At 39.0% G+C, this 24,862-nt stretch overlaps 1 protein-coding gene across 7 annotated transcripts in view; it reads left to right on the top strand.

Moving 5' to 3' along the window:
- Positions 1-24,862, top strand: part of TBC1D4 (TBC1 domain family member 4) — a 210,753-nt gene that overhangs the window by 143,283 nt on the left and 42,608 nt on the right. For 6 of the 7 annotated variants that reach the window (XM_019971563.2, XM_019971564.2, XM_019971565.2 and 3 more), the window contains exons 6-10: positions 5,481-5,572; positions 5,839-5,949; positions 10,058-10,177; positions 20,447-20,521; positions 23,218-23,444. In XM_019971563.2, the coding sequence (XP_019827122.2) occupies positions 5,481-5,572; positions 5,839-5,949; positions 10,058-10,177; positions 20,447-20,521; positions 23,218-23,444 (625 nt within the window). The remainder of the gene's footprint in view (positions 1-5,480; positions 5,573-5,838; positions 5,950-10,057; positions 10,178-20,446; positions 20,522-23,217; positions 23,445-24,862) is intronic. The other variant, XM_070800342.1, reaches the window with a different exon arrangement.

Genomic DNA, 24,862 nt, shown 5'->3' with positions numbered 1-24,862 from the left:
CAGTCAAATTTGTGCAGTCAGTCTCTCCTAGGTGCTGGGCTCTTTTTCCTTTTTTGTTTATTTTTTAACTTTTTTTTCCAGAGGCAGACTCCAGGGAGGAACTTGTATTTCCCACAGTTCTTAAGACTCTACTGTGTGCACAGTGGGAACTGACCAAATATTTGTTGAATGAATGAAGAGAGGCAAACCCTCCCAGAATGTTGACTGTAGATTTTTTTCTCTTCTCACTTGATGATGTGTTCTTTTTTCCCTAAAGGTTTAGAACAGGAATGAAACTTTCCTAACTTTTGAGGGACATTTGAAAATCACCCAGATAATAGACATGATGTCATAAAGCAAGTTGAAAAAAAAAATGTGTTTTGAAGAGGGGGAGGGACATGAGGAAGAGGTGATTCTGACTCAGTTTTCCTCTCTTCTCCTTGTCCCCTAATAAAAAGGTTGAAAGCTACTGCACCCAAGAGGACACACAATTTAATAGATACTTGCTAAGCATCTGTTGGGTTGGCCAAAAAGTTCATTCAAGTTTTTCTAAATCTGCTTATGGAAAAACCCAAACGAACTTTTTGGCCTACCCAAAATCACGTTCTGGGTAGTGTGCTCAGCACTGGGGATGCAGAGATGATTGAGATGTGGACTGTGCCTTCAGGAAACTTATAGTCTGAAGGGAAGGCAGACTTGGGAGCAAGTAAATGTGATTCAGTATGATAGATGGTAGTGTTGATGGGGAGAGGTTGAGCTGTAGAATAAAGCAGAAAATGTATGAGCCATAATAAGTGTAACTTGTGATATCTGTTGAGTAGGCAGGAAAATCAAAAGCACATGGCAAAATTTATTGAATTTCCGCTCAACTGTGTGAATAAGTAATAGTCAAATTTAAAATTTAAATGTAGTAGTCAAATTAAAAAATTTATAATATTTTGCAGAACATGCCTTGTTTTCAAACATATATATAACCTTTACAAAAATGGAACAGTTTTTGGTGTATGGTAAAGGGAATATAAATCTGGGGAGAAAAGGCTGAGTGATTCAAGAGATGGTGTTGAATCAGTTTGCCATCCAAAGATTCCTTCTATGTATCTACTGAAAATACATTCTAGAGGGATCAAAGTCTTCAATGTAAACACGAAAAATACTAAAATCATTAAAATAAAAATGTTATTTTGTCCCTAAACAAGAAAGCCTTTATTAAGACACAGAAATGCAGAAACTACCAAAAGAAGACATTGACAGATTTGATTTTATAAAATCTTAACGTTTTTACAAAACAACAACTGCTTACTTGGAAGTTAAATGATAAGCAACAAATGAGGAGATAGCAGATTGCTGTTCAGAATTTGTGAGGACTGTTATTATCTATAAGAAAAAGATAAAACCACCAGTAGGAAATTATGCAAATCATATTAAAAAAAAGCTCCTTTAAAAATTTTAGTTTTAGAGATCTTTGTAAAGAAAGAGAATGCAAACTATACATCCAGAATTAGTAGGGCCCTCCCAAGATCTTGAATGGACTGAAATTTAAGGTCCCCAACCTTCAAGGTATGTATGTATCTGAACGGAGCAAAGGAAGGGTTCTTATTGACTGAGAAAGATTCACACAGATTCTTTTCCCAAGGCCTTGGCTAACACCTTCTGATTCGATTTTTTACCCTTGTCTTTGGCATTAGGCTAAGAGAACATAAGATAGGGCAGTGCTCTGGTAGTAAAAATGAAAGGAATAACTTAAGACAGATACTCTCATAAGACTTACTGTGCCTCAGCACTATTGTGGTTTCCATGTCTTGGACCACTTCAGTTCAGTTCAGTTCAGTTCAGTTGCTCAGTCGTGTCCGATTCTTTGTGACCCCATGAATTGCAGCACACCAGGCCTCCCTGTCCATCACCAACTCTCGGAGTTCACTCAAACTCACGTCCATCGAGTTGGTAATACCATCCAGCCATCTTATCCTCTGTCATCCCCTTTTCCTCCTGCCCCCAATCCCTCCCAGCATCAGAGTCTTTTCCAATGGATCACTTCATCCATATAGAAATCCCACAAGATAGGTGCTATTTTTTAATCCTCATTTTACTCATAAGGAACAGGCACTGAGATGCATAGTGGGTAATAACTATCACATCCTCACTGCTGAGGAGGGGCAGAATCAGGATTTGAACTTGTTCAATATGATTCCACAGCAACTTGATGTTTCTTTCTGGAAGAATATCAGAAAGCAAGGATTTTCAGGATCACACTGTCCTGAAGCCGTGGCATCAGTGTGTTTCCCCCAAGGCTGTTTTCACTGGCGCAGGATAACTGTGGATTCTGAACTTATGTTATGTACAAAGTATAAAGCTGGAAAAAGGACTGTATTGAGATTCAACACAAATTAATATGAGTAGAAAGTGAGAAAGATAGGAGTATATACAAGTATTTAGGAGTATCTAGATATTAGTATCAGAGAAGGCAATGGCACCCCACTCCAGTACTCTTGCCTGGAAAATCCCATGGCGGAGGAGCCTGGTAGGCTGCAGTCCCTGGGGTCGCTAAGAGTCGGAGACAACTGAGCAACTTCACTTTCACTTTTCACTTTTATGCATTGGAGAAGGAAATGGCAACCCACTCCAGTGTTCTTGCCTGGAGAATCCCAGGGACGGGGGAGCCTGGTGGGCTGCCATCTATGGGGTCGCACATAGTCGGACACGACTGAAGCAACTTAGCAGCAGCACCAGCAGGTATTAGTATTTCATATAGCTTACTCAGAATTATAGAGTCCTGTCAATACATTTGGCTGCATTAACATGGAGTTCTTTTTGTACTGAAAAAGAAAGAAAGAAAGGGAGTGGATACATATGCCAGCATAATCTATGCCTATGTTAAGGGCATAGACCGGGAAGAGTGGCACAGTCATGTTGGTGGACCAGAGTGAATCCAGGAAGCAGTGTCTGAGGGCACCATCTCTCGAGGACCATCCTCAGCATGTGAAACTAAAGTGATGCTGAGCATTGTGGAGATGGAACAATTATCCTCAATCTTGTTTTCCTACAATAACTTGTGTGAGGGCTAAATAATATACTTACCTCTCAGGACTGGTTAATTCACTAATCAGTGATTCCAAATTGGAAGCCAAATCAAATTCAAGGCAGTGTAGGGGGCATGCATAGTTTGAAAATAAATAATATACAGCTGTTTGCAATTCTTCCTTTGAAATGAAAGACTGAGGAAACTTCCTGGGCTATAGATTTAGTTACATACTTCAAGTAAATACCCTGTTTACTTTTCTCCTTTTTAATCTTTTGTCCTCCTACACATGCTAATAACATACTGGAATAATAAACAACATAAAACAAACAAACAAAAAAACACCATTTATGTGAATCAGTTTCTTAATGTACTGCCTGAGGAGACTTTGCCAGCAAATAATAAGCTGTGGTAGTGTGTGACATCACACCATCAAAATGAATTTTAGTGTTTCTGAACGTGATCACAGATTTTCACAGCATTTTGTTGTATATTGCACAAAGAAATGTAGAGCTGAGAAGTTTCTAGAAGCTTTTCTTCTTTCCAGTTCCCATCATATACTACACAGTGGTTTAAAACAGGTCCAGTGGTGGCCCTGTACATGTTCTACACACCAGGATAGGAATTCTAGTTGTTTTGTTTTTTTTTAAACAATGCATATTTTGAGGCACATCTCTCCTAGGGATTTTAAAGTGCAGTCTACATTTAAGAGTCATTAAATATGAATAGCTGGATATCCTCTTTCTAATCACAGTACAGTAGCAATGTTATAAGTGACCCCTAACTATGTAGATCTGTTTCTGAAAAATGGATGGTCAGGCAAATCATTATTAATATGAATTTCACTTCCCCTTTTAAAAAATTAAAAATGTTTTTGTGGAAAAGATGTTTGCCTGAGGATTTAACCTAAATTATGTGTAGAAGTGCAACGGATATATGAATAACATGATATAAGAATATAAACAGTTTGTTGGGAAAATTGTAACACTAAAAAATGTCCCTAAGTAGTAATGATGTCCTTGAAGTTTCATTACCAAGACCTGCATAAAGGGGAGAGCTTCTTAGCTAATAAGGTCCAGGTCTGCTTTTTAATATTAGTAGTTATTTTTTTCTTTTTTGAATGTCCAGTTTTAAGCTTAGAGATTTTGGCCAAGGCTAATAGTCACCTAAGAGTTTCTACGATGGCTGAGTTTGTTAGTACCTTCAGCGGTGTCTGAAGTACCTTCATGGTGTAGACACATGATACCAAATCAACAGCTAACCATGGAAGCTATTTTTCATGGCAAATAGATGGGTAAACAGTGGAAACAGTGGCTGACTTTATTTTTCTGGGCTCCAAAATCACTGCAGATGGTGATTGCAGCCATGAAATTAAAAGACGCTTACTCCTTGGAAGGAAAGTTATGACCAACCTAGACAGCATATTAAAAAGCGGAGACATTACTTTGCCAACAAAGGTCCATTTAGTGAAGGCTATGGTTTTTCCAGTGGTCATGTATGGATGTGAGAGTTGGACTATAAAGAAAACTGAGCGCCAAAGTATTGATGCTTTTGAACTGTGGTGTTGGAGAAGACTCTTGAGAGTCCCTTGGACCGCAAGGAGATCCAACCAGTCCATCCTAAAGGAGATCAGTCCTGGGTGTTCATTGGAAGGACTGATCCTGAAGCTGAAACTCCAATACTTTGGCCACCTGATGCGAAGAGCTGGCTCATTGGAAAAGACCCTGATGCTGGGAGGGATTGGGGGCAAGAGGAGAAGGGGATGACAGAGGATGAGATGGTTGGATGGCATCACTGACTCAATGGACATGGGTTTGGGTAGACTCCGGGAATTGGTGATGGACAGGGAAGCCTGGTGTGCTGCGGTTCATGGGGTCGCAAAGAGTCGGACGCGACTGAGCGACTGAACTGAACTGAACTGAGATATTTTTTGTTAATAAGTCTGACTTCAAGATCACTCATAGGGGTCATTGCTTTTGGTGAGGAGATTTTCCATTTAATTATTTCTTTGCAGTGTTCCAAGATTTGTTGTAGGCAGGGACATAACTCCTTGAGAAGGTTTAACTTCAGAGCCTGCTGGTGAAGGGACAGGCAGCAGTGCATTTTATATATTTATATTTATATTTGAGTGGTAAAGAATCTGCCTAGCAGTGCAGGGTTCAGTCCCCAGGGTTAGTGTTTCTGAACATGATCACAGATTTCCCCAGCATTTTGTTGTATATTGCACAAAGAAATGTAGAGCTGAGAAGTTTCTAGAAGCTTTTCTTCTTTCTAATTCCCTGGGTCAGTCCCTGGGTTGGGAAGATCTCCAGGAGAAGGAAATGGCAACCCATTCCAGTATTCTTGCCAGGAAAATCCCATGGACAGAGAGGCCTGGAAGGCTACAGTCCATGGGGTCACAAAGAATCAGACACAACTGAGTGACTAACATATATATCTCTGTGGCTAGAAGCTGTTTAACACGAATCCCGATCATTTCCCTTAGGTCTCTACCCACCAAGAGCCAAGCTGGTAATACAGAGGCATCTCTCATCCCTGACAGATAACGAGCAAGCTGACATCTTTGAACGCGTTCAGGTAACATGATTTATAGTCCTCACAAATAAGATATAAAGAATGAGAATTGGATCCTGTTTTTTGAGTTCCTTTTTCCATTTCTCTATATGAAACGAAAGATAGGTATCCCACTATATTCTCTGATAGTTACTAGAATCCCTTTTGTTCCTAAGAGCAGCTATGTGCTTAGCTTTATTTATGTTTGTCTACCAGACAGATAAAATTAAGTGAGAATAAAACAGTGGACGTTGTCTTCCCATAATGTGCTGTTGGTCTGTCTTCAACAGAAAATGAAGGCAGTCAATGACCAGGAGGAGAATGAACTTGTGATTTTACATCTGAGGCAGCTATGCGAAGCCAAGCAGAAGACACATGTTCATATCGGGGAAGGCCCATTGGTGAGACGTTTGCTCCCTGACTGATTTTTGTTTTTTTCATATATTCAATCAAAATTTCATAGAAGTTGTAAAAGGAGTTTCTTTGCTTTGTGTTCTCATCTTTAGGGTTAAGCCCTAATCATCCTTTTCCTCCTAGCATCTCAGAAATTTTATAGTAAATTTTAGCGAGCATTGGCACATGGAGATAAAATTGTGATGCTTTTAAAATGTAAAAAAATTGTGAATTTTGATAGAAAACCAGTGATAGCAAATGCTCATGATTTAGAACGAATGTACGTATTTTAGTAATACTAATCCATTATTTTATTTCAAATCCATATGAACATCTTATTTCATTAAAAACTTAGACAGCCTTGAGCGGTAGAAGGCAAACATGCAAAGAAGAAGTAATGTCATGGAAACAGCTCTCCTGACTGCAAACTAAGGGATGATGTTTCTGTGCACGTGGTTTAGAATGTGTTCTCAGCTGCATGTAGATAAAGCAAGACCAGTGGCAATGACATCTAAGGAAATTATGACATATTTACCTCAACACTAATTCAGGTTATATTTTTATTTCATTTTATTCAGAACAAATCACATACCATGTGATAAGTGATTCCTTAATTATTTATTGTACAAGTACTTCTAGAGGACTTTCTATGAGCCAAGCTATATGTTAATGTGACAAAAAAGACATCAATGATGATGCAGCCTGCAGAGAGGACCTCAAATAATCCAAAAGGGAATGCAAGCCTAAATATTAAAAGTGAAAAGTGTTAGTTGCTCAGTCCTTTCTGACTCTTTGTGACCATAAATATTAATAGATACATGTAGTACAGGCAACAAGATAGCTTTTTAAAAGAATGTGCAGTGAACACGAAGTGGCTATGTGTTTGCTTTGGAACCAGAGCAGAGAGTGAGGGAAGAGGAAAGCATGAAAGAATTGGAGAGGAAGAGATTTTGGGGGGAGGGTGGGGCTGGAATTTTAGGGGAGATAAAATTTTCTAATCAGAACAGTTGAGGATTTGTGTTTTAAGAAGGAACACTGAGCAGTTAAGTGGTAACTTTGTCACCATGAGTGAACATACTCCTTGCAGGCCTTCCAAGGACATACTGGCTTTTTAGGGTTTGCTTGGGGGTCAGGAGGAGAAGGGGACAACAGAGGATGAGATGGCTGGATGGCATCACCGACTCAATGGATGCGAGTTTGAGTGAACTCCGGGAGTTGGTGATGGACAGGGAGGCTTGGTGTGCTGCGATTCATGGGGTCACAGAGTCGGACACGACTGAGCGACTGAACTGAACTGAACTGGGAATTGATGAGTGATAAGGCTGGAGGCTAAGCAGTGGTGAGATGATAAAGAGCCTTAAGTGCTATGCCTGACTTTGTCATTGAAGGATTTCAGGTAAGAGCAAGAGAAAATCAGATTTGTACTTTAAAGAGATAATTCTTCTGTCATAGTGATGGTCGGTTTGTGGGGCTGGTTGGTGAGTGAGGGGGTTGACAGTGCCAGGACCGAAGTCACATTTTCAAATTGGGAGACTCTGGTAATAGACTGTGTTGGAAGTGATTCATTTATCAAGTGCATACTATGTACTAGGCAATAGAGATGAATAATGACAGCTCTTTTCTGACCTCTAACTGTTTAGAAGGAAAAACCAACATGTAATCAAATGAAGTGAAAATGGAAGTACAGTGTGGTTTGTACCATGATATATAAGAATGTTTTAGACAGAGATAGCACTGGGACATAAATAGATTGAATAATTCTATCATGAAAAATTTATTTTGTCTTAGAGAGAGGCTAAACTAGAGCCCTGGAGATGTAAGGGAGGCACTGAGTCAAGAGCTATTTGGGAAGCATGATCCTTAGGATAGATATGTTTAGGATGGGAGAGGGTCTTGCTGAGAGAGACTTTAAGGTTTCAGATTTGGAAGAACTGGGTGCAATAGCTAAGAAATACACAAAGAAGACAAGAGTAGGGCAGAAGATGGAAATAAGAAAGAAGAATTCAATTGTGCAAGTGTGTTTGAGATATAATTAGAAAATGGATTTGGTGCTCATAGAATATGAGTTGACATTATAAATACAGAAGACAGTGAGCTTTGGCACAGGTTTGAAGTCAAAGGCGGGTGTTCTGAGGGATACCCACATTTTAGGCAATGAGTAAACTAAAATGGAGCCAGTAAAAAAGGACTGAAAGGGAATAATGAGGTAGAAAGATTTATTATGGTATGACCAAGGTAGGAGAAAGTTCAAGTAAGAAGATCAACGATGTCCAATGACACAAGAAGGTCAAGAAATTTAAAGAGTAAAATCTGCTAATGGGTTTGCTTAAATCAGTCATTGATGATAATAGTCATGTTGACCAGAAGGCCAAAGGCAGTATGTAAGTAGTGATACAAATTTTCTATATGATGGAGAGAATTCAAGGTCACAGAGGAGATTTTAACAATTTATGTATGTTTTCCTGCCAGTATACTTAAATTCCTTCCTCTTGCTCTCCTTTGTTCTTTCTTTTCCTTTCTTCTTTCCACTAGTATTCACTGAGTGGGTTCCCAGGTGGTTCAGTGGTAAAGAACTTGCCTGCAGTATAGGAGATGTATGTTTGATTCCTGGGTTGGGAAGATCCCCTGGAGAAGGAAATAACAACCCACTCCAGTATTCTTGCCTGGAGAATCCCATGGACAGAGGAGCCTGGCGGGCTACAGTCCATGGGGTAGCAAAGAGTGGGACGTGGATTAGAGACTAAACAACAGCAGATTCACTGAGGAGCTGCTCTGTCAGGCATTGTGCTCGGTGACAATACGATTTCCCCATCTCAGTCGTGTCATTCCCCCCGAAGCCTTAGAATAATGAGTCATCTTAGTCCTTATACATAGCCAGAACCCAGTCCAGCCCACATTCCGATCCATTGTTTTCCTTCCTTTTGGATGGCAGCCGTGTTTCTTTTATCAGTAACTCCTTAGAAGATCCTGTGGCGCCAACTCCACTACAGACCTTTGTTGTCTCCTGTGTAGACTGTGCTGAAGCCTCCTATCTGATCTTCCAGTCTCTGATTTCCCAGTCCTTTGGATGACTTTTGAACACTCTTTTCACATAAATTTTCCCCAAACATTACTTTCACAGTGATGTTCTTCAGCTTATAAATTGTAATCAGTGATTCTTCCTAATTACCCAGCATTTAAGATCAAGGTTTTATCTCCAGCTTCACTTTCCCACTTTCCACTCACTTCCTTCTGTTTTAGTCAACTATCTGTACTGACATCCCATCCTGTGAGCATCCCAGCCTTTATGATTTTGCCAACATCATTCCCAGTGTTGGGAAAGTCTTCACCCTTTTTTTTTTTCCCTGCCCGCAATAAATCCTGTGTATCTTTTTCTTCCTAACCATTGAGAGCCACAGCTCATGGTTCCATGTTTGATACTTATGTGTTGCTTCTTTTCACTGTTAAATGTGAGAATATTTCCTCCACAAGCAAAGGATAAGTGTTCTCTTTTGGAAGTTTTCTGGCACGAAGAACCGTGTGATATACATAGTAGTTTTTTATGTCTGTATAGGATAAAATATTTAGAGAATCTCAATTTATATAGTGGACATATTGTAGGTTCTCATACAGTTTAGTACTGTCAGGGAGTACTTGCTGATCAAAAAGATAGATGACCCACTCGCAAATGAAAAGTGAATTATAACAAAGGCATTAGCAGAATCCAGCTTTACTAAAAGATTCTTTGTTCTTTGAAAACTGTTTCTTGTGTTTTCCTTGGTAATTTGGATATAAAGTATGCAATTTGGAAAGGCATGATTATAGTTATTAATCAAAATAACAGCAGTAAAAAGTGACATCTTTAGTTTTTGTTAAATGCAGCAGGAATATATTAGCAGAGAGGAAAGGCATAAATCAAAGATCTTATTTCTATCTTTTTATTACTTATAATATTAAAAATTAAACCCATTTGCTTATAATCTGTGTGCTTATGATGTGGAACCTAAATTATTACTTCTTTAATAGAGCTCCAGAAGAATTCTTGTGCTTTTTAATGGTTTAATCATAAGCCTGTTTTTAAAGCTTCATTTAACCTTGAGTTTTTCCAAACCAAAATTAATGTTTTTCTTTCCATAGACTATTTCAAATAGTACAATCCCGGAAAATGCGACAAGCAGTGGAAGGTTCAAACTTGACATTCTGAAAAATAAAGCTAAGAGATCCTTAACTAGCTCCCTGGAAAATATCTTCTCAAGGGTAAGATTAAACTGAGGCTCTTCAAGATATTATGTGTTGTCTAATTACTCTGCTTCATTCTCAACTGGCTTACAGAAGATTTCCTTTAAAAAAAAAAAAACTACTAAGATAACTTTAAGTTAGTTCATACTTATTTAAAATAATCTCTCAAAATAAGTTTTATTCTCAGATCTAGATTTATTCTTATGTGTCTTCTGTCTGAATTTGAACAGTAGTCATTTAGTAGTTGAGATATATGTATAAAGAGGGGAAATAGAATATTGATGTCCAATCCTGTATGAACTTTTTATCATTTACCATTTAAAGTTATAATGGAGGTCTTTCTTTTACTGATTCTTAGGAGCTGAGAGGGAATGCTGGAAACTTTAAGCATTTCTAGATTCCATATGTATGCATTAAACATTATATTTGTCTTCCTTTTTCTGACCTACTTCACTCTGTATGATAAGCTCTAGGTTCATCTACCTCATTAGAACTGACTTAAATGCATTTCACTTTATAGCTGAGTAATACTCCATTGTGTATATCTACCACAACTTCTTTATCCTTCCTTTTTCAATGGACATTTAGATTGCTTCCATGGAAGGAAACCATCGCAATATTATAATTATCCTCCACTTAAAAATAAAATGAAAAAAATTTAGCTGTAGTTTAACAGAAATGTGTGTATTCTTCAGTGAATTTATTTATTCTGTTTAAAAATAGCATAGTGTTGATGCATGGCAAAACCAATGCAATATTATAAAGTAATTAGCCTCTAATTAAAATAAATAAACTTAAATTAAAAAAAAATAGCATAGTGATTTCTTTTCCTCTTCATTTTCATCTTCCTAAACAGTTCACTCCTGAAGCTACTAGACAAGACATAGCAAGGTATATGTCTTGGGTCTGTAAGGCAGAGGAGACACAGTGGCCCAGGGCAGGGAGACAGCCTGAATGGGTGCTGTATGTGGTGGCGGGGGTGGGTGTCCCAATGCAGCGTGCAGAAACCAGAGTGTGGTGAGGAGGCTGTCAGCCTGTGGGGGCAGTCTGGTTTCTACAAGTGGAGCATGAGCAGGTGAAGAGGGTGCCCCGAAGCAGGATGGCTCAGTGCAGGGTGTCAGAGGCAGAGTGGAGGGGAGAAAGCATTCCAGGTGCCCAGTACAAGGATGGTGCCTTGTGTGGGGCTGCTGGAGCTGGGTGGGGTGAGGAGAGGGTGAGGTGCCAATTGTGCGGATTGGTTACATACAGGGAACTGACCAAATATGTAAATGTTGAAGGATAGTGGGATTCTGGGAGAAGGGAATTACAAAGTTAAAAGGGGAGAGGGAATTAGAATGAATTCTGCTGCTGTTGAATTCAACTCAGAGATAGCGGTATGGAATCTTGGTTTTTCTGTTTTGAGCAATAGAATAATATATACATATATTATACATATACATATAATATGTATGTAATATGTGTATTAATATATGTGTATGTGTATAAATGTGTATATATGGTCCACTGATAGGCACTGGGGACAGCTTTTCTATATATGTCAGATAATACATTAAGCCTGGTTGGGTGACCAGGTTAAAGTCTGTTTGGGTGACCAGATTTTTGATTTAGGACTCGGATTTCGGTTTCTGTACAGAAACAAAGAGGGAACCAGGATCCTGGCAGAAATGGCTAGTTCCAGGACTATATGGAAATTACAAGATAAGTCCAGAGCACCTTGGCATTCTAGATAATAAAGAAGTTGTCAAAGAGAGATGGCAGGATGTCACAAAGACATAAACACCTTGAAGGATTCCAGTGGTGACATCTGAGACAATTTAAGCGTCAGAATAGTTGACGGCGACAGACAGTAGCCTGTTGTATAACAGGAAGGTACTAAGGCGCTTAGTCGCCCACTTGTGTCCGACTCTCAGTGACTGCATGGCCTGCAGCCTGCCAGGCCCCTCTGTCCATGGAATTCTTCAGGCAAGAATGCTAGAGTGGGTATCCATTTCCTGTATGAAAGGAAACTGAGTCTATTCGGATGTGAAAAATAAATTGACAACTTGATCATTATCAGGATATTTACTGGATAGAATGAATACTTAGTAATTACAAAGGGGAAAATAGTAACTTTATGATGAAAAAGGCTGACAGGCACCTTGACAAATGGAACGTCATCAACAATGGACAAAATTAAAATCCTGTGCTACAAAGAATACAGAAGCACTTCTGTGGTATTCCTGCCAGAGGGGCAATGCTTGAATCCAATCATAAGGAAACATCAACAAACCCACTTTGAGATACAGTCTACAAAATAACTACCTGTTATCTTCCAAAGTGTTAAGGGCAGGAAAGTCAACGCAGTAGTACATTGGAACAGTGACTTCTGATGTCTGGTATTCTTATTTTTATTTCTCTGCTAGAACTCAAAATCCTTTATGGGTATTTCTATTAATGATGGAGAGTCTTCTAATTTTAACAAAAGCCCTACAGCAGTCATGGTCATCTGACAATGCTGTTATTTTATTAGCAGAAAACAGAACCTAGGAAAAAGCCTCTAGAAGATTTATCAGAAGTGTGTTAATGTAACTTCTCATAAAACTTCCTTATCTCCTTGTCTTCAACATTTATAAATCAGTTAGGTTCTTTCTTTCTCTCTCAGTCTTTCCCTCTCTCTTCTCCCTCTCTCCCATGTGTTTAGTGAGAATTTTAGTAGACTGATCATTTATGGGGTGGTCAGGGATCTGAATTCAAGATCTTGCCCAAGCACGTTTTATATTTATGACTTTGGACAAATTATTTACCTTTCTAAACAGTTTTTTCTCCACTTGTGAAATGGGAAAACATTTCCCATCCATTCTGATTGAGCCCATTGCCGTGAGGATGAAATGTCAGAATGTTGGGAAAATGTCACACTGTGGATATGAGGTGGTACATACAGCAGTGGTCAGCCCTGGAACCTGTCATTGGCAAATGACACAAGGGTATTATCCTACCGAGTACCTTGGCATTCCGCACAGTACTTACGTGACGGACTTTGAAGTGCCGCTCCATAGCCTTGATCAGCTGTAATGAATTTCCAGCCAGGGCACTGCCAGTCTATTCTGGTCAAGGTGGATACTGTAGCTTTTGTGTCCCAAAGTGCTGCCAAATGCCATAAATTATGTGACCTAACAAGGTCTTACTTGCAACATATGCAGAAGAATGGACTTCTTGGAAAGGCTGGCAGCTAACCATGTTGTTTCAGAGGTTACATAGAAAATGGGTTTTGCCTACTTCTAAAACTTGTCAGTTTATTTTTTTTCTCTCTGAGTGATACAGTAGAAAGTTGACCCTCCAGTCATAGTTCGGCTCATAATTGCTGCTATTTTTAAATGCTGGAATATTTCATTTAATGAACGATAGCTGTTTATGAAATAGGATACATTTTCAAAATGCTTTAAAGCTCAGTTCATAAACAATTAAAAAGTGAGTCCAAAGGAAAAGGCTTGACACATGCGTTACTAAATCATAATGTAGTAAAACTGAAAAAGCTATCTGTTCAAAAATGAGATGATGGAGTCTTGTATTCTTGTTGTTTGTCTGTTGCTTTTTCTCAAATTGAAGTTTTTCAAAAGAGGAATATTTACTAGTATATTATTATTCTAAAAGAGAGCTATTAATATAAAGTGTGAGTTGGGAAAAAGTCCTTATTTTATGTTTTCTTCAGAGTAATAGCCATTGTCCTTATTTGTTAAAATGTGTGAGTTAACAATTGTGGTAAATTGTAAAGTAAGTTTATTTTTCTTTGTGTTTAAGAAAAATTTGTGGATGAAACACTCCTACAAGTAATATGTGTGACAATGTTTTTTTAACAATGGAAATGGTTTGATGTCCATCTGAATGCTTTCTCTATCGTGAGCAAATAGCCTAAAATAACCAGGCCAGTTGACATATAAGTAGCAGCTAAAAAAATAGCAGAAAGCGACATGGCCCATTTTTCTTGCCCACAAACTCAAACCCCATGATTTATCAGCCACATGTATAGTTTATCATGTTATAGTATAGAACCGAAGAACTGAAAGAGCCTTGATCAAATTCTAGGACATTTATAAAATCACACAGCTAATGTAGGCTAATTGGTTTTATTTGTAATTTTACTTTTCACAAAGCTCTATCTTTAGGAAATAGTATTGAGCTCAAGAGCCTCACTTTAAAGTTGTCCTCCCTGAATTCAAATTGCTCCTCAGTCTTTAAACTGTGTAAATGTTGGCTACTTCAGCTACCAGAACTTCAGTCTCCTTATCTATAAAGTTGAGCCAAATTAAGTATCTACCTCATTAGAACTGTTGTGGGGATTAATGAGGTAATGCCTGATAGAATACTTTACATAATACCTGGCACATGGTAAGCATTTGGTAATATTAGATGCAGCTATTAGTTTTATGATTGATATAGCTGGTATTGACAGAGCCACCAGAGATAGAAAACTATAATTGATATATACACACACATATATATGTGATATATATACATATGAGAATAAGTATTGCTTCTATGAAACAAGATGGGCTACCATAAATACAAAGAGGCAGTTAAGAACAGGATAGAACTTTTATAACTTTCTGATAGTGAACATAAAAAGAGAAATTCAATAGAAGACAATGAAACTAAGTTGAAAAAAATCTTCCAGAAAGTAAAGCAAAATGAGAAAGAAATGGAAAATAAGAGAACAATGTAAACAGTTAAAGAATCTATCTGGAGGTCCAAAAGCCAAGGGGTAGGAGTTCCAGAAAGAAAATACATGCAGAAATTTTCATAGAAATCATTGAAAAAATTTCTCAGAGCTAATGGACATGTTTCAAACTTTAATGGACTCAGGAAATACACAATAGAAAGACTGAACAAAGCCATGCCAAGGCAACTCATTGTGAAATTTCATAATGCCCAAGGGTAAGCTTAGATTCTGCTCCATAGAGAAATAACAGGGTCGTATGGGTCAGGTCACAATGACATTAGACTTCTATACCAGAAGACACTTGAGCACTGCTGACATAGCCTGAAGGAATGTTTCCAAGCAGAACTGTATATTCAGCACAACTATTAGTGTAGTATAAATAAAGAACAAAGGCATTTACAGACATATATTGATACATTTAAAAAAATACTTCCCAGTCTCCCTTTCTCAGAAAGCACCTGGAATCTATGTTCTGCTAAAATGAAGAAGTAAGCTGAAAAAGAGGAAGACATGGCCCAGGGAAACAGAATTTTCAACATAGGATAGCATCAAAGGAAATTTCTAGGTTGATAGTGAAGGAGAATACTGGAAACATCTATTTGGCAAACCTGAATTTCTACCAGTCCAGACTGGGACAGGAAGACAGAAGTCTCAAAAATGGCTTGCTCAAAGAAAAAGAAAAAATGTGATTGACGCATTATGTGATGGATGCCCATAATGTGGTTTGTTGGTGCTGCTGCCTCAGTTGTGTCCGGCTCTCTGCGACCTTATGGACGGTAGCTCTCCAGGCTCCTCTGTCCGTGGATTCTCCAGGCAAGAATACTAGAGTGGTAGCCATTCCCTCCTCCAGGGGATCTTTCCGACCCAGGGATTGAACCCATGTCCTTTGCATCTCCTACACTGGCAGCCGAGTTACTTACGACCAGCACCACCTGGGAAGCCCTGATGGTGATAAATAAATGATAAACAAATAAATTAGTAGTAATAAGTTAGTGATTACTCAGGTAGTTATGGGACTTACCTGGTGGCTCAGATGGTAAAGAATCTGCCTGCGATGCAGGAGACCTGGGTTCAGTCCCTGGGTCGGGAAGATCCCCTGGAGAAGGGAATGGCTACGCACTCCAGTATTCTTGCCTGGAGAATTCCATGGACAGAGGAGCCTGGTGGACTACAGTCAATGGCATTGCAAAGAGTCGGACACGACTGAATGACTAACACTTTTCACTCGTTTCAGGTGATTCCCTGAAAAACAAATTGTACAAGATGTTAGTTGTATTAATAGTGAAATATGTATGTAGCTCAGGTGCAGACAATATTTACAAGGTCTAAAAATCTAAGAACCAAGTGTTAGTTTAACTGAAACTTGTGATCTAAGTTTACTGGGAAAAGAAGGAAAGAGAGAATTGTGTATGGTGATGGGTAATGAAGGAGTGATGTTGAAGCTGAAACTCCAATACTTTGGCCACCTGATGTGACGAGCTGACTCATTTGAAAAAACGCTGATGCTGGGAAAGATTGAAGGCAGGAGGAGAAGGGGACTACAGAGGATGAGATGGTTAGATGGCATCACTGACTCAATGGACATGAGTTTGGGTAAGCTCCGGGAGTTGGCGATGGACAGGGAGGCCTGGTATGCTGCGGTTCATGCAGTTGCAAAGAGTTGGACATGACTGAACTGACTGACTGAATGAAGTTAGAACTAAAGTCTCATCTTCCAGAGTAGGAGGTCAATAGATAGTGCCTGAAGCTCCAATACTTTGGCCACCTGATGCGAACAGCTGACTCACCGGAAAAAACCCTGATGCTGGGAAAGATTGAAGACAGGAGGAGAAGGGGACGACAGAGGATAAGATTGTTGGAAGGTACCACCAACTCAATGGTGAGGGATAGAGAAGCCTGGTGTGCTTGGGGGTTGCAAGTCCATGGGGTTGCAAAGAGTTGGACACAACTTGACGACTGGACAACAAAAGCATTAAAATGAACAACAGAAGGATTAACATAAATTTAATTTCAAGTGCTTACTTTTGAAGAATGGGATTCAGTGTATGAGAGACGGATCTGGTGATTGTCATTTATCGTTATAAGTTTTGTAGTACAGTTTGACTTTTTTTTTGGTTGTGCTGGGTCTTCGTTGAAGCACATGGAGGCTTCTGCAATTGTGGCACGTGGGTTTAGATGCCCCTTGGCATTGTGGATCTTGGTTCCCCAACTGGGTATCAAACTTGCGTCCCTGGCATTGGAAGGTGAATTCTTAACCACTAGACCACCAGGGAAGTCCCTAGTTTGACTTTTGAAGCTTTGTGTAGGTATTACTTTGATTAAAAATTAAAGTGAAGCTTAATGCCTTTTCCCTCCCCACCAAATGAAACCCAAGAATGTTTGGAGACAGTCTTTAATGTTGTAGAGCACTATAAAAATATTGGGTGTTTTTTCATTGTGCAGAGTCACTGTCACACCGACTTGATGTATTTCTAGTTACTCTTTTCAGAACTTTCCCATGTATTTTAGAGTTATGTAGAACTTCTTAGTCTGCTATTTTGTCTCCTAAGACCTTCTATGTGATGTGGTTCCCAACCAGCCTTTCCGTCTTCTTTCCTTCAATACTTGGCTTCAGTTTCTTCCTATGTAAAGTGAGGGAAATAGATGAGATGATCTCTTTGGTTCTTTTCTTAGATCATCTGTGAAATCCATATGAAGGGACTGTGTAAAAAGAAAGTAAAGAACCAATCCACCAATACCGAAGCAGACTTTTATCTGGTCTTCTGGAGAGAAGTGCTTTCCTGAAGTAGTTTTGTTTTATGGAATAATGAATGAAGATAAATTCATACATTTTAGGATGCGTTTTTTTTTTTTTAACCTGTGCTTATTATCATCCTATAATGTAAGTTATGATCTAGCTTATAGGGAGCTGTATGTAATAAGCCATTTTCTTTATAACTGTTGTGGTTTGCTGTGCTTTACTTTCCACGTGTGTTTACCTCTTTGTGACATCACGTTCATGGAACTCTCTCATCTTATATGTGAATAAGTTTAACCCTGTAACCAAAGCCACTTCAGTAGCTTGGTCTGAGTATTTGGTTATCTGATGGCTGATTTATAAATAATGGAAATAGATGGTGAACAGTTCTGTTTACCATGCTGGAATGGCTGTTAATCAGTTCAGTTCAGTTCAGCTCAGTTGTCAGTCATGTCCAACTCTTTTGTGACCCCATGGACTGCAGAATACCCGTCTTTCCTGTCTGTCACCAGCTCCCAGAGCTTATTCAAACTCATGTCCGAGTCAGTGATGCCATCCAACCATCTCATCCTCTGTTGTCCCCTTCTTCTCCCACCTTCATACTTTCCCAGCATCAGGATCTTTGCCAATGAGTCAGTGCTTTGCATCAGGTGGCCAAAATATTGGAGTTTCAGCTTCAGCATCAGTTCTTCCAATGAACACCCAGGACTGATCTCCCTTTAGGATTGACTGGTTGGATCTCCTTGCAGTTCAAGGGACTCTCAAGAGTCTTCTCCAACACCACAGTTCAAAAGCATCAGTTCTTCAGCACTCAGCGTTCTTTATAGTCCAACTCTCACATCCATATGACTACTGGAAAAACCAAAGCTTTGACTAGACGGACCTTTGTTGGCAAAGGAATGTCTCTGCTTTTTAATATGGTGTCTAGGTTGGTCATAACTTTTCTTCCAAGGAGCAAGCGCCTTTTAATTTCCTGGCTGCAGTCACCATCTGCAGTGATTTTGGAGCCCCCCAAAATAAAGTCTCTCACTGTTTCCATTGTTTCCCCATCTATTTTCCATGAAGTGATGGGACCAGATGCCATGATCTTCGTTTTCTGAATGTTGAGCTTTAAGCCAACTTTTTCACTCTCCTCTTTTCACTTTCATCAAGAGGCTCTTTAGTTCTTCCTTGCTTTCTGCCATAAGGGTGGTGTCATCTGCATATCTGAGGTTATTGATATTTCTCCCAGCAGTCTTGATTCCAGCTTGTGCTTCATCCAGTCTGGCATTTCTCATGATGTACTCTGTATGTAAGTTAAATAAGAAGGGTGACAGTATACAGCCTTGTCGAACTCCTTTCCCAATTTGGAACCAGTCTGTTGTTCCATGTCCCGTTCTAACTGTTGCTTCTTAACTTGCTATACAGATTTCTCAGGAGGCAGGTCAGGTGGTCTGGTATTCCCATCTCTTTTAAGAATTTTCTACAGTTTGTTGTGATCCACACAGTCAAAGGCTTTGGCATAGTCAATAAGGAAGAAGTAGATGTTTTTCTGTAACTCTCTTGCTTTTCCAATGATCCAGCGGATATTGGCAATTTGATCGCTGGTTCTTCTGCCTTTTCTAAATCCAGCTTGAACATCTGGAAGTTCATGGTTCACATACTGTTGAAGCCTGGCTTGGAGAATTTTGAGCATTACTTTGCTAGCGTGTGAGATGAGTGAAATTGTGCAGTAGTTTGAGCATTCTTTGGCATTGCCTTTGGGATTGAAACAAAAACTGACCTTTTCCAGTCCTGTGGCCACTACTGCATTTCCAAATTTGCTGGCATATTGAGTGCAGCACTTTCACAGCATCATCTTTCAGAATTTGAAATAGCTCAACTGGAATTCCATCACCTCCACTAGCTTTGTTGATAGTGATGCTTTCTAAGGCCCACTTGACCTCTCATTCTAGAATGTCTGGCTCTAGGTGAGTGATCACACCATCGTGATTATCTGGGTCATGAAGATTTTTTCTGTATAGTTCTTCTGTGTATTCTTGTCACCTCTTCTTAATATTTTCTGCTTCTGTTAGATCCATATCATTTCTGTCCTTTATTGTGCCCATTTTTGCATGAAATGTTCCCCTGGTATCTCTAATTTTCTTGAAGAGATCTCTGGTCTTTTCCATTCTATTGTTTTCCTCTATTTCTTTGCATTAATTACTGAGGATGGCTTTCTTATCTATCTCTCCTTGCTATTCTTTGGAACTCTGAATTCAAATGGGTATATTTTTCCTTTTCTCTGTTGCCTTTCACTTCTCTTCTTTTCTCAGCTATTTGTAAGGCTTCCTTAGACAACCATTTTGCCTTTTCGCATTTCTTTTTCTTGGGGATGGTCTTGATCCCTGCCTCCTGTACAGTGTCAGGAACCTCAGTCCATAGTTCTTCGGCACTCTATCAGATCTAATCCCTTGAATCTATCTGTCACTTCCACTGTATAATCGTAAGGGATTTGATTCAGATCATACCTGAATGGTCTAGTGGTTTTCCTTACTTTCTTCAACTTCAGTCTAAATTTGGCAATAAGGAGCTCGTGATCTGAGCCACAGTCAGCTCCCAGTTTTGTTTCTGCTAACTGTATAGAGCCTCTCCATCTTTGGCTGCAAGGAATATAATTAATCTGATTTCAGTATTGACCATCTGGTGATGTCCATGTGTAGAGTCTTCTCCTGTGTTGTTGGAAGAGGGTGTTTGCTATGACCAGTGCTGCCAACAAATTTGAGTGAACCCCCAAAAGATGAATTTCATACTAACACAAACAGACAGCTGCCTTTTATAATTTCAAAGTAAAAATTCAAACCGTGTGAATGATTTAATTTTACTCTTCACACAGGGAGCTAACAGAATGAGAGGTCGGCTTGGAAGTGTGGACAGCTTTGAACGATCCAACAGTGTTGCTTCAGAGAAGGTATGCACCTGGAGCTCTCCTTTTTTTCTGCTGTTTCAACTTGGCAAAAACAAACACTAATATGGTATTATGCCTGGTTAGTTATTTTGTTATGAGTCCTTCATGACTTCTAAAAATAACTCATGAGCCTTTATTATTTCAAAGAAGATTCTGTATATTAGCTCCTTTCTGTCAACTAAAAAAAGATCTACAACTTGAGAGTTGTGAGTTAAGTTTTATTTGGGGCAAAATGAGGACTGCAGCCTGGGAGGCAGCATCTCAGATAGCTGTGAGAGACTGCTCCAAAGCAGCAGTGGGGGAAAGACAATATAAGGTTTTGGTGAAGGGGAAGTTCAATACCATAAGCACTGAGCCACAAAAGGGTTTTACAAAAGGGTTTTTGTTAGTCAGGAGGATCTGATGTCACCATGAAGGGATTTAATCCTCCTCTAGATATGAAGAGATGCAAGGATTGAGATAATAAAATCTGTTCCTAAAAACATCCAACTATCTAAAGACCTGTCCCACCAGATTCCCTGGAGCACAGAGTGCCTCACTCCACTATGGACTCCCTCAGGGGCTGTTGAAGGTCAACAGCTGTAGCAGCATGGGGTTCAATCTCCCTCTGTTGTCCCCTTCTCCTCCTGCCCCCAATCCCTCCCAAGCATCAGGGTCTTTTCCAATGAGTCAACTCTTCGCATGAGGTGGCCAAAATACTGGAGTTTCAGCTTTAGCATCAGTCCTTCCAATGAACACCCAGTACTAATCTCCTTTAGAATGGACTGGTTGGATCTCCTTGCAGTACAAGGGACTCTCAAGAGTCTTCTCCAGCACCACAGTTCAAAAGTATCAATTCTTCGGCGCTCAGCCTTCTTCACAGTCCAACTCTCACATCCATACATGACCACAGGAAAAACCATAGCCTTGACTAGATGGACCTTTGTTGGCAAAGTAATATCTCTGCTTTTGAATATGCTATCTGGGTTGGTCATAACTTTCCTTCCAAGGAGTAAGCGTCCTTTAGTTTCATGGCTGCAGTCACCATCTGCAGTGATGTTAAGGCTTAGATATGGTCAATTACATCCTCGAACCCCATTGAAGGCACATGCACGCACACACACACACAAAAGCTGCTAAATGGTCATACTAGTAGAATACAGATCTTTGACCCACTGGGGTCATACCAGTGATAGGTTGGTTGGGGTTACCTCTAATTTGTTAACATGTATGACCTTAAATTCATGGGAATCCCTGGTTACACCTTCGTATCCATCCCAGTAAATGTCAAGGCCATAAATTAGTACCACAAATCCACTGAGTTCCATACCAATCACTCTCTCTAAGGGTAATAACAGGCATAGTTCATAAAGTACCCAGCCTTGTGTCATAATTACTAGATTAATCATTTTTAGTATGATTTAACCATTCCCAACATAGAGGAGCCTTTAAACTTAAATGACCATAGCCTGGTGTTAACCATGAATTTAAGGTCATACATCTGAGATGCTGCCTCCTGGGCTGCAGTCCTCATTTTGCCCCAAATAAAACTTAATTCACAACTCTCAAGTTGTACATCTTTTTTTAGTCGACATTTCTGTCTATTCAACTGAAGCTTTCTCTTGGTGGGACAGAACACAGTTTTGGCTGACTAACTCTGTTTTCTCAGGCTTTTGACTGTTTGGAGATAGTATATTTTGGGGAACAGTATTTGAACAACTATTGATCCAAAGCCATAGAAAAAGGAACCCTATAATTACTGTACTTATAGGGTGATCTTTTGTTCTCTCCTCATATTACTTCCCCCTCCCCTATGTTTAACCCTTTTAACTGCAACATTAGGCTCTTCTTTATCTCATAGGCAATTCTCACTAGGTTTGGTTTCCTGTTTCCTGTAACATGTAACCTGAGGCAGATGCAACCTATTTGTTTTTAATGGAAAAATACTAAAATATTTTCACTTAACTTTTTGTGGGTAGAATTGAGGACAGTTATGAGTCCATGAGCCCTAACCCATGTTTATCAAGCTACAGATTTCTACAGCAGAGCCCGTTCTGGAGAGTATAAACAGCATACTTGTCTAAATTGAAAGATTTATGTTGTCCACCCATGCAGTATGAGAGGCATTCCGGCATAGCTCACTTTTCATTCATTTCCTGTTTTTCATGTCTTTAAAAATTTTTTTACCTCAGGGACCACGTAGTTAGATAGAAACATCCACTGTGAGGGAGGATACTTAACAGGTTTTATTTTATTTTCCTGACGTCTTTGCCATGAGACTTGGACCCTTAAGCGTTGTTATATTGTTTGACAGTACAGGAAGCGTGCAACTGAGATGTCACGGAAATCAGTAGATATATGAATACAGACTCCACCCTCTTTTGGTCAGGATCTCTTTTCATCTTTCTGGTAACAAGAAGAGTATAGTAGCTTTGTAGCATTTTACCATAAGGGGTGAGAGGGAAGAATACCTTTTCTTATCATCCCTTTCACTTTCTGGCCTATCTTTACGGATGCTGTCTTACAGCTGCTTATCAGAAGAAATGGGCTGTGGTGATAGTGATTAGGCTTCAGCATGGATTGAGTAAAAAAAAAAAAAAACCACAACAGTTTCTCATGACTCAGGAGGCAGAAGAGACACTCTGTCCCTTTTGAGCTGTGTCTGAACAGGTCTGCCATGATCCATGTAGGAAAGAAAGGCCTGACTTCTTGCGTTTCAGGACTACTCGCCAGGAGACTCTCCGCCAGGGACCCCGCCAGCTTCCCCCCTGTCCTCAGCTTGGCAGACGTTCCCTGAGGAGGATTCCGACTCCCCGCAATTTCGAAGACGGGCCCACACATTCAGCCACCCACCTTCAAGCACGAAGAGGAAGCTGAATTTGCAGGATGGGAAGGCCCATGGGGTTCGCTCCCCTCTTCTGAGGCAGAGCTCCAGTGAGCAGTGCAGGTAAGTCCAAACCTCTCTCCAGAAACTGGAACCAAATTCCCCTGTCCCTGTTCTGACCACTGTGGAGTCGAGAGCTTTTGTGACTTCCTGCTCTAGCCAGTATTTAGTTTTCAGGGAGACCAGAAAAATAAATTAAATTATCAAAACCTTCATCACCAAGGGAAGCAGGCAAGCTTTAAGGCATCCATCCCCAAAAGAGCAGGGTTCAGACATTTTGGATGCAAGTATTTTTTTTCCTAGAAAAAATGGAGAAAACAAGATATCATGCCATTGTTTTATCTGAAAAACCTGCTGACAATACATGTTCCTCAGTGTCTCCTTGATGAAGGTGTTCATGAAGCAGCAAATTCGAAAATAACATAGCTGAGCTTCCTGTAAGCTTACAATGAAAAACACAAGGGTTGAAAAGAAGCACTCATTACCTTTCTACATGAGGTCAAATTTGGCTGTTATTTAATTTCATAAAAAATTATCACCAAATGTGAACAGTGTTAAAACTGTATCTAGAATAAAATGATGTTTATAGAGAAGAATGCATATACTGTAATTGACATGAGCATCTATTAGAAATTATCTCACATGATGTTTAGGAAATACTTTAACAAAATAATTTAGCATTTGATAACAGATAATAAAATTTGCAATTATAGAATGATTATACTTCTTACTGTGTAGTACAAGTCAGAATTTATATCCTAGGACTAATTTTGTTTCTCTTCTTTACCTGTGAGTTTGGTTTAGGAAATAGTTTGATGGGGATTCCAGTCAGAGGGGAAAAAATAAAATCAGAACTCTTAAGTAAAAAAGAAGATTGATTTTTAAATTAATTGCTATTAAATTTACCAGCATGTCTTTTAAAAATATAATTGAATCCTAATTTTTTAAAATAATTTCATATTATAAATAAGATATTTAAGATATATAAAAATAGTAGAACTAATTATCCTCAGATTTTTCTTTTATGAAAAAGAACTAAGTATTCATGTATATAGCAAGCATTTTTTATGATCATTTATATTTACCCAAGGCATTAAGTATCTTTTTCCAGGAAAAGTTATTTTCAATAATTTAAAATATTAAAGGATAAATGATGTCTATATTTTCTTATGTTTTCCACATTTTGTAATGTATATACTCAAAGAATTTCTGTCAATATGAAAAGATGCTATTTATATCATGGTAAAAATATGCTATGAAAAGAATCTTCTGGAAAAAAATCTTTGTAGGCGACTTAAGGATTCAGATAAAACCATGGCTGCACAATTCTACAGGCTGTAAGAAAGAACATGGACATTAACATTCATTAAGCCAAAGGTATTATGATGACTCCCAACAACCAAACATGTTGTTCTTAAATTTTTAGAAGCGTTTATATCTTTAAAATAATTAAGTCTTTGAACTACTGATAATCAGTTTTT

This window comes from Bos indicus, chromosome 12 (assembly GCF_029378745.1).
Source record: "Bos indicus isolate NIAB-ARS_2022 breed Sahiwal x Tharparkar chromosome 12, NIAB-ARS_B.indTharparkar_mat_pri_1.0, whole genome shotgun sequence".
Classification (NCBI taxonomy): domain Eukaryota; kingdom Metazoa; phylum Chordata; class Mammalia; order Artiodactyla; family Bovidae; genus Bos; species Bos indicus.
This window is presented reverse-complemented; position numbering and strand designations above follow the sequence as displayed.